This window comes from Nematolebias whitei, chromosome 24 (genome assembly GCF_014905685.2).
Source record: "Nematolebias whitei isolate Nwh7 chromosome 24, NemWhi1, whole genome shotgun sequence".
Lineage (NCBI taxonomy): Eukaryota > Metazoa > Chordata > Actinopteri > Cyprinodontiformes > Rivulidae > Nematolebias > Nematolebias whitei.
In genome coordinates, this window is record NC_056521.1 from 1,170,972 (window position 1) to 1,183,451 (window position 12,480).

The window sequence follows — 12,480 nt, forward strand, 5'->3', positions numbered from 1 at the left end:
CGCTACTTTTAGCATCATGCTACTTTTAGCATCATGCTACTTTTAGCTTCATGCTACTTTTAGCATCATGCTACTTTTAGCTTCATGCTACATTTAGCATCAGGCTACTTTTAACATCATGCTACATTTAGCATCAGGCTACTTTTAGCTTCATGCTACTTTTAGCATCATGCTACTTTTAACATCATGCTACATTTAGCATCAGGCTACTTTTAGCATCATGCTACTTTTAGCATCATGCTACTTTTAGCATGAAGCTAGAGTTTTATTACTTTTACACTTTAATTAGTTTTTTGTTACTTTTAGTTAGAATTGTCATATCTTATGAGCTTTTCACTTGTTGCCTGGGAACAGATTGAGATTAGATTTGTGAAAATTTACAAATGTGCACTGTTCAAGTGTTGTCATTGTGTTAGAGAGAGTAAAAGTCATATGTGACGTTAAACATAATCCAAGTTGAAGTGTTGCATCATTTTCAGCCCTCTTTTTGGCACCTGCATTTGGTATCAGGCTAAATGAACAAAGACCATGTAGAATAATCTAGTACTTTAATCCCACAACAGAGAAAGCTACTGTATGTAGTCTCTGTAAGTACGTCTACAAAAAAAATATCTATTGGTATCGCTTATCGGCCAAATAAGTTTTAACATATTGGCACATCGGATGTCGTCCGATATCGTGCATCTCTGTGTAACGTGCAGTTTTTCCTTCGTCTTGAAGCTGAACTAGTTTGTAGCTCTGAATCAGATCTCCCTGTTGTGTGGTTTTAGCTGACCTGTGATCAGCAGCTGCCCATTCAATGAGATTCTTTTTTTGCATGTTTTCATTGTAGACACAGAGCGACTGTACACAGTGTCCTTCCAGGAAATCTGTGACAGGTTTGGGAAGCAGTACACGTGGGATGTGAAGTCCTCGGTGATGGGGAAGAAAGCTCTAGACGCTGCCCAGATCATTCGAGATGCCCTGGAGCTTCCCATGTCTGCGGAGGAACTCCTGTCTGAGAGCAGAACAATTCAAGAACGGATATTTCCCTCAGCCAAACTTCTGCCAGGTACACCTGAGGTTTCACTGACGGTTTGGGAAGAATAAACATAAATCCATTGTGAAGTAATTCTTTATTAGATTCTTGAACATGCATGTTCTCTCCTCAACAAAATTCATTGACAGCTGCTGATGATTTTGACTCCATGATTCTTTTGATGTTTGTGATGCTGGTAAGAGATTTTTACCAGTGATCAGAGTTTAAACAGTCTGAACATTTTCACTGCACAGAACATCTATGAGCTGAAGATGGGGAACGACTCCAGCCTCCTCCTCTGAGCCGTTAGCCTCCTACTCAGAGTTATTCAGAAGGCTGGGTGTGGATAGGAAGAGAGATGGAGTAGGGCTGGTCCTGAAGGAGAAGGTTCAAAGGATGTAGTAGAGGTGAAAAGAGTGTCAGATAGGGTGATGTGTCTGAAGGTAGAAGTAGAAGGTCTGATGCTAAATGTTGTCAGTGGATATTCTCTATTTGATGAATGTGAGGTAGTGGAGAAATATAAATTTTGTAAAGATCTGGATGAAGTGATGGAGAATATTCCCAGGGAGGAGAGAGTGGTGATGGGAGCAGACCTCAATGGACATGCTGGTGAAGGAAACAGAGGATGAGGAAGTGATGGGTAGGTTTGGTGTCAAGAGAAGAAACCAGGAAGGACAGGTGGTGGTGGATTTTACCAAGAGAATGTAAATGGCTATAGTCAACACCTATTTCCAAAAGAGGGAGGAGCATAGAGTGACCTATAAGAGTGGAGGAAGGAGTACGCAGGTCGACTACATTCTGTGTAGAAGAGGAAACCTGAGGGAGACTGGAGACTGTAAGGTTGTGGCAGGGGAGAGCGTGGCCAGACAGCATCGGATGGTTGTGTGTAGAATGACTGTTGTTGTGAAGACGAGAAAAAGAGTCAAATCAGAGAAGAAGACCAAATGGTGGAAGATGAAGAAGGAAGAATGTTGTGATAAATTCAGAGAGGAGCTGTTAAAGGATCTGGGTGGTAAGAAAGAGCTTCCAGATGACTGGACTACTACAGCAACAGTAATTAGAGAGACAGGTAGGAAGGTACTTGGTGTGTCACCTGGACAGAGAATGGATGATCAGGAAACCTGGTGGTGGAATAGTGAAGTGCAGGCAGATGTTCAAAGCAAATTCATTCAACCTTTATCTAGACATAAGTCACATCGAGCCTAGAAGACTCATTTACAAGTGAGATCTGTTTAGACAGACAAAAAGTAATGAAACTGGACACATGTAGGAATTCGAGGCGAAAAAAATTCCTATAGTGATGTAGACGTTCTGCAGAGGGGGGAGACGACGAGTGGTGAGCAATGTTCGTAGACGCTCTTGAGGGCACTGTAAGAGTTCTGATAAGGATGGAATAATCAGCCAGTGTCCTCCTGTGAGGTCCGTAAACATTCTCAAGGTATGTCTTGGCATGGCCAAGGATAACATCTATAAGAATCCAAGAGTCCTGAAATGATGACACAACATTTATTCAGCTGGTTCATCTGGTTATCAGTTGAAAATTCCTCAGGGAGGGGGTAGTGAGCGCCAGATCACATGTTCTCCATACAAATTCAGATAAGATGACCTTCAAGGCCAGCCAAGAGAGTAACATTCAGATGAACACACAGTTGTTTTGGGGACAAGCAGAACTTAATGACATCTACCTTGAGTCTGTGTTGGTCCACTCAGTTCCGAAATGTCCATATTACATGGCCACAGCGAAGGAACGTGACTGAGTAAAATCCCCAAGGTCTGATCCATTCAGCTCAAAGCATTTGAGTCTGGGTACTCGAGACACGAACCAAGCCATCAAAAAGGCAAGCAGTGAGATAGGGTGCTGCAGACTACTTCCTTGATTGTTGATAAAACCAGCAACCAGCCGAATCCAAAAAGCAGGAACCAGTTATCGTAAATCCAATTAAATATGCGTCCTTAAAATCCACAGATTGCAGCAGAGATAGACACATCAGCAAGTCTTCCAGTCGATGAGATATCCAGCTGCGTGCGTGCCAACAGGGCAAATCGGCTCGCCTAAAGCCTGTCTTCGAAGAAATGTTGTAAATTGAGTTGAGGGACCAACTGATCAAAACAAGTCCATAATTATGGTTCAGAAGATTTGCAAGAGAGGCTCAGAAGCAGTTTCACAGACAGACAGAGCAGCTAAGCAAAGCGGAGATGGAGGGGAAAAGCATCTGATCTCGGCAAGAGCAAGTGGTGAATGAAAAGGTTAGCCAAGAAAAAATATGACGGTGAGAGGACTGAAGAGAGGACACAGGAATATAACAAGATGCAATGTAGAGCAAAGAGGGAGGTAGCAAAGGCAACGCAGGAGTATGATGAGTTGTATGGGAGGCTGGACACTAAAGAGGGTGACAAGGACTTGCACCAATTGAAGAGACACAGGGGTCAGGCTGGAAAGGATGTGTGGCAGCAGGTAAGGCTTGTTAAAGATAGAAATTGTGTTCTACCAGAAAGGAGGGTGTGCTGGGAAGAAAATGGAGTGTGTGATAAAGAGGTGAAGAAGAGAGTGCAGGTGGAACGGAGTGGAAAAGTTTCAGGAGTGGTTTGTGACAAAAGGCATCAGCATAGGTCAAAGGAAACATTTACAAGACAATGGTGAGACCAGCAATACTGTATGGTTTGGAGACAGAAACATGGACCAGAAGACAAGCGACAGAACTAGAAGTGGAAGAGCTGAAAATGTTGATGTTCTTCTTTTGAGCTTCAACGATGTGATAAGATTAGGAATGAAATCATCAGAGGTACAGTGCAGTCTGAAGGACTGGGAGATACTGTAAACATAAAGAGACCAGACTGAGATGGTTTGGACATGTCCAGAGGAGGGACAGTGGGTATATTGGTAGAAGGATGTTACAAATGCAGCTGCCAGGATAAAGACAGAGGAGATTGATGGATGCAGTTATACTGTTTTCCCTACCATTATTCAAGGAGGGTGCCCCGCCCTGTCGACAGAACCAAGTGCCCTACCCAACAAATCCCCCACCACTTTCCGACGGGGAGTGGAGGTTGTAGCAGCTCATATCAGACTCCATGCTGCATGCAATACAAACGTAGCGCTCCGCTACACCCCGCTACACCACGCTGACAACTGCCCACACTATTGTAGCACTGCGCTAACCAACCCCTGCCCCCGTTGACAACTGCCAGCACTAATGTAGTGCCACGCTAACCAACCCCTGCCCCCGTTGACAACTGCCAGCACTAATGTAGTGCCACGCTAACCAAGTAACCAACCTCCCCGCCCCCCGTTGGTTTGAGGACAGAGTACATGACTTGCTGTGCTGATCCCTGAAAAGGGAACAGCTGAAGGATTATGGAGAAATTTATCTTTAACTTTATTTGTTGTCAAAAAAGCCTATTTCATTTGACCATGACTGATTTATAACAGAAATATAAGCATAAAACATCCATGTCTGTGCACCAGGTGTGGAGAGACTTGTTCATCATCTTAGGAAGCACCGTGTTCCCTCTGCAGTGGCCACCAGCTCAGCCAGTCAGACCTTCAGACAGAAGACCAGCACCCACAAAGAATTCTTTGCTGGCTTTGACCACATTGTTCTTGGTGACGATCCTGAGGTGAAGAACGGTAAACCTCAGCCAGACTCCTTCTTGGTGTGTGCCAGCAGATTTAAACCCCCAGCCCCTCCACAGAAGGTAACAGCCTCTGTCAAAGTAGGAAACCACACACACACAGGCAATGTTCAAATCATCTCTGAGTTTCTTAAATACTTTGGATCCAATGTTAAAAATAGATTGCAGATCCTGTAAACTCCTAATATTTGTCAGTAAGTATAAATCAATACCATTTTCACAACACTTATATTTGAGTATTTGCCAGTACTGAGTAAGGTATGAGTACAAACTACTCTAATTGATATTTTGTTAAGCACTTGGGTAACAGCTTCTGCTTTAAATGTGCTTTATAAATAAAGTTAACTTGACTAATAAATGATGTTCCAGTTCTTACAATTTGAACTTCTGATTACAAATTTAGTTTGTTCCAGCAGGTGATTTGTAAGTTGAAAGTTCATATTTTAAATGTCTTTTCCCAGTAAAAAATGCAAATAAAAACAATTCTTCCCACTTCACTGGATTTAGCTTTTAGCTATGGTTTTGCTAATTTATTTTTAAGTTACTGTTGAGCTAGTTAAGGTTATAAACAGTTTTTGCTTTTTTTCCTGTTCAGTTATTTTGCAAATTTTGGCTTCAGGTCTGCGTGTTTCAACTTTGGCACTCGACAAATTTCAGTATTTATTCAGCACTCAGTGTTCACACTACATCCATCCATTATCTTTTACCCAATTCTTCCTTTCCGGATTACGGGGTCACTGGTGCCCATGTCCAGCAATCACTGTGCGAGAGGCTGGGCACGCCCTGGACAGGTCACCAGTCCATCACAGGGCCACATAGAGACGAACAAGAGAAACAACCATTCACTCTCTCACTCACACCTAGGGACAATTTAGAGTTACCAATCAGCCTAACATGCATGTGTTTGGTCTGTGGGAGGAAACCTTAGATAGAGAACTTTACTAATTGGCTTTTATGTGAATGTTCCTGTAAAGTGCCCTGAGACAACTTTGTTGTGATTTGGCGCTTTATAAATAAACTGAATTGAATTGAATTGAAACCAGAGTACCCAGAGAAAACCCACGAATGCACACAGAGAACAAGCAAACTCCACCCAGAAAGGACCCCCTTGGACGGGATTTGAACTGGCGACCTACTACCTGAGAGACGGTAACTCTACTGATTTTGCCACCGTGCCGCCCTTTCACACTGTATTTCCATTGACAGTACATTATTTACTATATGGATTTTTACGGTACTACTGGGTAGTAGTAAAAAAAATAAAAAAATTAGCTGCAGTGGAATTTGCTTGGAATCACCTAATGCCTCATTGGAGGTTTTTGAAGTTGAACAGAAACATGTCAAAGAAGCTCTCCTGATATTCTAACTGGGCTTTTGTCTCAGCAAATCCATCCATCCATTATCTTTCGCTCGTTCCAAAGTCGAGTCGCGGGGGCAACAACTTCAGCAGGGAGGTCCAGACATCTCTCTCCACAGCCACCTCTTCCAGCTTTTCTGGGAGGACTCCAAGGCGTTCCCAGGTCAACCGAGAGACATAGTCTCTCCAGCATGTCCTGGGTCCTTCCCGGGGTCTCCTCCCAGTTGGACATGCCTGAAGCAACTCCCTGGGGAGGCGCCCACGGGGCACCCTTACCAGATGCCCGAACCACCTCAACTGGCTCCTCTCGATGTGGAGGAGCAGTAGTTCTACTCCGAGTCTCTCCTGATAACTGAACTTCTCACCCTGTCTCTAAGGGAGAGTCCAGCTACCCTGCAGAGGAAACTCATTTCAACCTCCTGTATCCACGATCTCATTCTTTTGGTCACTACCCAGAGTTCAAATCAGCAAAGATTTACACAAAACATGATGCAGAACAAACCAGGGAGAAGAGCTAACCTTATGTTGCTGGAGTAGCTGAGAAACTGAAAGATTTTCTCCAAACACTGGTCCATCCCAAGGACAGAACCTCAAACCCAAACTAAGCAGTGTGGTGTCTGCAGGAATGTTCAGCTCTCTATACGGGGAAAACTAAACAGAAGAGCACTTAAGAGAGGTGGAGGTATGCACTTGAAAGAAGAGGAATGAAAGTCAGCCATAGTAAGGCAGAGTCCATGTGTGTGAATGAGAGGGAGGAGGTGGAACAGTGAGGCTACAAGGAGCAGAGGTCACAAAGGTGCAGGACTAAAAGGACTTGGGGTCCACTGTCCAGGAACATGGGGAGTGTGGTAAAGAGGTGAAGAAGAGAGTCCAGGCAGGATGGAGTGGATGGAGAAAAGTTTCAGGAGTGATTTGTGACAAAAGGGTGTCGGCAAAGGTCAAAAGAAAAGTTTACAAGACAGTGGTGAGACCAGCTATGTTGTATGGTCTGGAGACAAGAGACATGGACAAAAAGACAGGAGACAGAACTGGAAGTGTCAGAAATGAAGATGTTGAGGTTCTTCTTAGGAGAGACAAGGATGGAGAAGATCAGGAATGAGATGATCAGAGGTACAGCACAGGTTGAACAACTGGGAGATAAAGTTAGAGAGGACACACTGAGATGGTTTGGACATGTCCAGAAGTGGGACAGTGGGTATATTGGTAGAAGGATGTTAGAAATGCAGCTGCCAGGAAAAATATAAAGTGGAAGGCAAAAGGGAGATATACAGTGGTGCTTGAAAGTTTGTGAACCCTTGACAATTTTCCACATTTCACACATGTTTAAAGTAGATGAAGAGAATCCAGTTAAACAAATGAGACAAAAATATTATACTTGGTCAACAAAGTCCATGCTCAATAATCCAGGTATACAATCCAACATTTTTCAGTCAGGTCATCTGCCAGCCGTCAGCACAAAAAAAGAAACTGTCCAGATGACCTGACTGAAAAATGTTGGATTGTATACCTGGATTATTGAACATGGACTTTGTTGTTTTCAACCAGTTTGACATGACTGTCAACTAGAAATGTGCGATATATACGGTACACGGTAGAAACTATAGAAATTTAGCCTACGATAGAGATGTGTCTTCTACCGGCTAACCGCAGTAATGCTGTGTCTGAAGTAAAATCAGAGCTGTCAGTTTAATCGTTACTTTTTTTAGTTGAAAACTGTGCGCAAGTGGCGTTGAAGTCTTTTCTTCGAGAGCTAAGTAGCAAAGCTACAAGCTAACTACAGCCGGCTTGCCGTAGAGTTGCCGTATTCTGACGCATGCGCAAAACTACGAGTTCCGTTGAAAGTTAAAGTAAGCGTTGGTCATCTTTAGAGAACCTGCTCTCTGATCTGTGAAAAGAACGCTGTGTTGTGTGATTTTACTGCGAGACCCTCTGGTCAAAGCCACAGACTCATTTTGTGTCAGCTCCATTAAAGCAGAAGGAGTCGCCCACTAGAGGTTGGAGGGTGAAGTGTTTCAGTTGCTGCTCTGTTGCTGTTCATTTATTAAGTAAGACTGGAAACTGTTAACAACATATTCTTTAGTTTAAAACATATGGCTAAAACTACATTTGATATATTTTGCACTGTTTTGCACTACAAGAAAGAAGCCTAATACTTGATTTGTTTATTATTTAAAAACTCTGCACCTAGTAGTAGAATGACAAAAGGGCACCCTATGCTTTTTTTAGCAAGTTTTATAACAAAACACATCGCGATATATATCGTTATAGCCACCCTTCACAATACATATCGTGATATGAATTTTATGCCATATCGCACATTCCTACTGTCAACAAGGAAGAGGTCCGGCAATGGAGGATGGGGCGTACCAAAGAGACCATCTTCTCACAAGCAAAACTGGTTTGTTCCACTTTGGAGTGAGCTGTTGGGGGAAGAATCAGTTTTGTTGTGTGTTTCCTTGACTGATGAAGCCTTCTGGATCAAAGGCGAAACGTTTCAGCACAAAAAAAGAAACTGTCCAGATGACCTAACTGAAAAATGTTGGATTATACTTGGTCGTTTATTTATTGAGGAAAATAATCCAATATTACATATTTGTGAGTGGTAAAGTATGTGAACTAGGCATGTGCAATATGGCATAAAATTCATATCACGATATGTATTGTGAAGGGTGGCGATAACGATGTATATCACAATATGTTTTTGGTATAAAAAAGCATAGGGGGTGCTTTTTCCATCATTTATTTTGAATTAAGAAAATTTCCTGATGCGTGCTGAGTTATCCATGTAGAAAAATCTAAAAAAGTTCAATCTGGTCCTCTGGACATTAAAAAAAAAAAAATTGTAGAAACGTTTCGTCTTTCATTCGAAAGACTTCCTCAGTCTGAGGTGCTGTTTTCAGCTCAGTCTTATAAATAGCACCTTCTCAGAGTGGATCAACCAGACTGGTTGTTTTTTTTTTAATGTCCAGAGGACCAGATTGAACTTTTTTAAATTAAGAAAATTCCACCACTAGGTCCAGAGAGTTTTAAAATAATAAACAAATCAAGTGTTTGTCTTCTTTCTTGAAGTGCAAAACAGTGCAAAATATATCAAATGTAGTTTTAGCCATATGTTTTAAACTAAAGAATATGTTGTTAACAGTTTCCAGTCTTACTTGAGAAATGAACAGCAACAGAGCAGCAACTGAAACACTTCACCCTCCAACTCTCTAGTGGGCGCCTCCTTCTGCTTTAATGGAGAGCTGACACAAAATGAGTCTGTGGCTTTGACCAGAGGGTCTCGCAGTAACATCACACAACACAGCGTTCTTTTCACAGATCAGAGAGCAGGTTCTCTAAAGATGACCAACGCTTACTTTAACTTTCAATGGAACTCGTCGTTTTGCGCATGCGTCAGAATACAGCAACTCTACGGCAAACCGGGAGTAATTAGTTTGTAGCTTCGCCACTTAGCTCTCGAAGAAAAGACTTTAACACCACTTACGCACAATTTTCAACTAAAAAAAAGTAACGATTAAACTGACAACTCTGATTTTACTTCAGACACAGCATTACTGCAGTTAGCCGGTAGAAGACACATCTCTATCTTGGGCTAAATTTCTATCGTTTCTTCCGTATACCGTATATATCGCGCATTCCTAATGTGAACCTTTGCTTTCAGTACAATAACTGAAACTAAACGTTTCCGGTAACTGTTGATCAGTCCAGCACACCGGCTTGGAGGAAATTTAGCCCATTCATCTGTACAGAACATCTTCAACTCTAGGATGTTGGTGGGTTGTTGGTGAGATCGCTGGGAAACAAGTTGGATGAACTTCAAGCCCTAACAAGGACCCATCCAGAGTATCGGGAATGCAGTGTTATGTGTTTCACTGAGAAATGGTTGCAGGATCATATCTCTGACTCCAGCGTTTCCTTGCCAGGCTTTCTGACCATACGAGCAGATAGAGATTTAAAGAGGAGTGGCAAAAGGAAAGGAGGTGGGTTGGCAGTGCTTGTGAACAACAGATGGTGTAATCCTGGACATGTTACTGTGAAGTGTCGTCTCTGCAGTCCAGATATTGAACTGTTAGCCCTAAGTTGTCGTCCATATTATTTGCCAAGAGAGTTCACCAGTGTTATTTTGGCAACTGTTTACGTTCCACCCAATGCTGTTGCAGAGACTGCGTGTGATGTCATCAGCTCCGAGGTTGCTAAGCTACAGACACAACACCCTAGTGCGTTTGTTGCAATATCTGGGGATTTTAATCATGTCTCTCTCTCTCTGCTACACTTCCAACATTCAAACAGTTTGTCAGCTGCTCTACCAGAGAAAACAAAACGCTGGACTTGTTTTATGCAAATGTCAAGGATTCATACATCACTAAAGCAAGACCCCTCTTGGCAAATCAGATCACAATCTTGTGTTTCTCTGCTCAAAATATAAACCCCTTGTTCAGAGGCAACCTGCAATAAAGAGAACAGTGAGAAAATGGTCAATGGAAGCTGAAGAAGCCCTGCAGGGTTGTTTTGAGGCTAGACTGGGATGCACTGTGCCAGCCACATGGAGAGGACATCAATGCCATGACTGAGTGTGTGACCGACTATATAAACTTCTGTGTAAACAACACCATCCCCACCAGAACAGTGAGATGCTTCCCCATTAACAAACCCTGAATCACCACTGACCTGAAGGAACTGCTAAACCAGAAAAAAAGAGCCTTCAGGGAGGGAGACAGGGAATTATTGAAGAGCACACAGAAGCAACTAAAAGTCAAGATAAGAAACATCAAGGAGGTGTACAAGAAGAAGCTGGAGAGCAGGTTCCAACAGAACAATATCAGAGAGGTGTGGTCAGGGATGAACTAGATCACAGGCTTCAAGCAGAAGGAGGATCAGAAGGATGGAAGCCTGGACAGAGCCAATGAACTGAACACATTCTTCAATAGGTTCAGTTCAGGAACAAGCTCAGCATCCTCCTCTCTTGCCCACAGCCAAACATACATACCACCCTCCACTGACCCAAGGCTGTCCCGTCACACCTCAAATATTGTATCTACCACCTCAGCCATGGACCCTTCTTCTACTTATTGGTCTTCAACTAAATCAGAAGATGCTGATACCTCCTTTGCCTCCCCCCTCTGCGTCTCCAGAAGTCAGGTGAGGAAGCAGCTGGAGAGACTGAACCAGAATAAGGCTGCAGGTCCAGATGGTGTCAGTCCCAGAGTCCTGAAGGTCTGTGCAGAGCAGCTCTGTGGGGTTCTGCAGCACCTCTTCAACCTTAGCCTGACCCAGGAGAAGGTTCCAGTGTTGTGGAAAACATCCTGTCTTGTTCCAGTGCCAATGAAAACGCACCCATCAGTCCTCAATGACTATAGACCTGTTGACTTGACATCCCACATCATGAAGGTCCTAGAGAGACTCCTGCTGACCCACCTGACTAGACAAACAAGCACATATCAGGACCCACTGCAGTTTGCTTATCAGCGTGGACTTGGAGTTGAAGATGCCATCATACACCTGCTTCAGCAGACTCACTGTCATCTAGAAAAGGCAGACAGCACTGTGAGAGTCATGTTCTTTGATTTCTCCAGTGCATTTAACACAATCCAGCCTGATCTGCTTTGTCAGAAACTCAAGAAGACTCAGGTGGAGGCCTCAACAATCACCTGGATCAAAGACTACCTGACAAACAGACCACAGTTTGTGAGACTGAAGGGTTGTGTGTCCAACCAGGTGGTCAGTAGCTCAGGAGCACCACAGGGGACTGTACTCTCACCACTCCTTTTCACTCTGTACACCTCAGATTTCCAGTACAAACCAGACTCCTGTCATCTGCAGAAATATTCTGATGACTCTGCAGTGGTCGGGTGTATCAGAGATGGACAAGAAGCTGAGTACAGGGAACTGGTGGACCGCTTTGTGGCACGGTGTGGAAACAATCATCTCATCTTGAATGTAAACAAAACAAAGGAGATGATTGTAGATTTCAGGAGAATCAGGAACAGGTCCAACCATATTTCCATCATGGGAGAAGAAGTGGAGGTGGTGGAGAAGTATAAATACCTTGGGGTTCACCTGGACAACAGACTGGACTGGAGATGCAACAGTGAAGCGTCTACAAGAAGGGACAGAGCAGACTGTACTTCTTGAGGAAGCTGAAGTCCTTCAACGTTTGCAGCAAGATGCTGCATATCTTCTATAAGTCTGTTGTAGAGAGCGCTGTCTCTTCTGCCATCATCTGCTGGGGGAGCAGCACCAGAGCAAGTGACTTAAAAAAGATCAACAAGCTCATAAAGAAGGCTGGCTCAGTTCTGGGGACTCCTCTAGAACCTTTGGATATGATTGTACAAAGAAGGATTCTTCATCAAATGAAGAACATTATAGACAACCCTCAGCATCCTCTTCATCAGACTGTCATACAACATCAGACTGTCATACAACAACAGACTGTCATACAACATCAGACTGTCATACAACATCAGACTGTCAT

General features: G+C 43.3%; 1 protein-coding gene across 2 annotated transcripts in view; it reads left to right on the plus strand.

Moving 5' to 3' along the window:
* Positions 1-12,480, plus strand: part of LOC119429148 (pseudouridine 5'-phosphatase) — a 32,452-nt gene that overhangs the window by 625 nt on the left and 19,347 nt on the right. Inside the window, exons 2-3 of one of the 2 annotated variants that reach the window (XM_037696830.1) lie at positions 833-1,051; positions 4,485-4,714. In XM_037696830.1, the coding sequence (XP_037552758.1) occupies positions 833-1,051; positions 4,485-4,714 (449 nt within the window). The remainder of the gene's footprint in view (positions 1-832; positions 1,052-4,484; positions 4,715-12,480) is intronic. The other variant, XM_037696831.1, reaches the window with a different exon arrangement.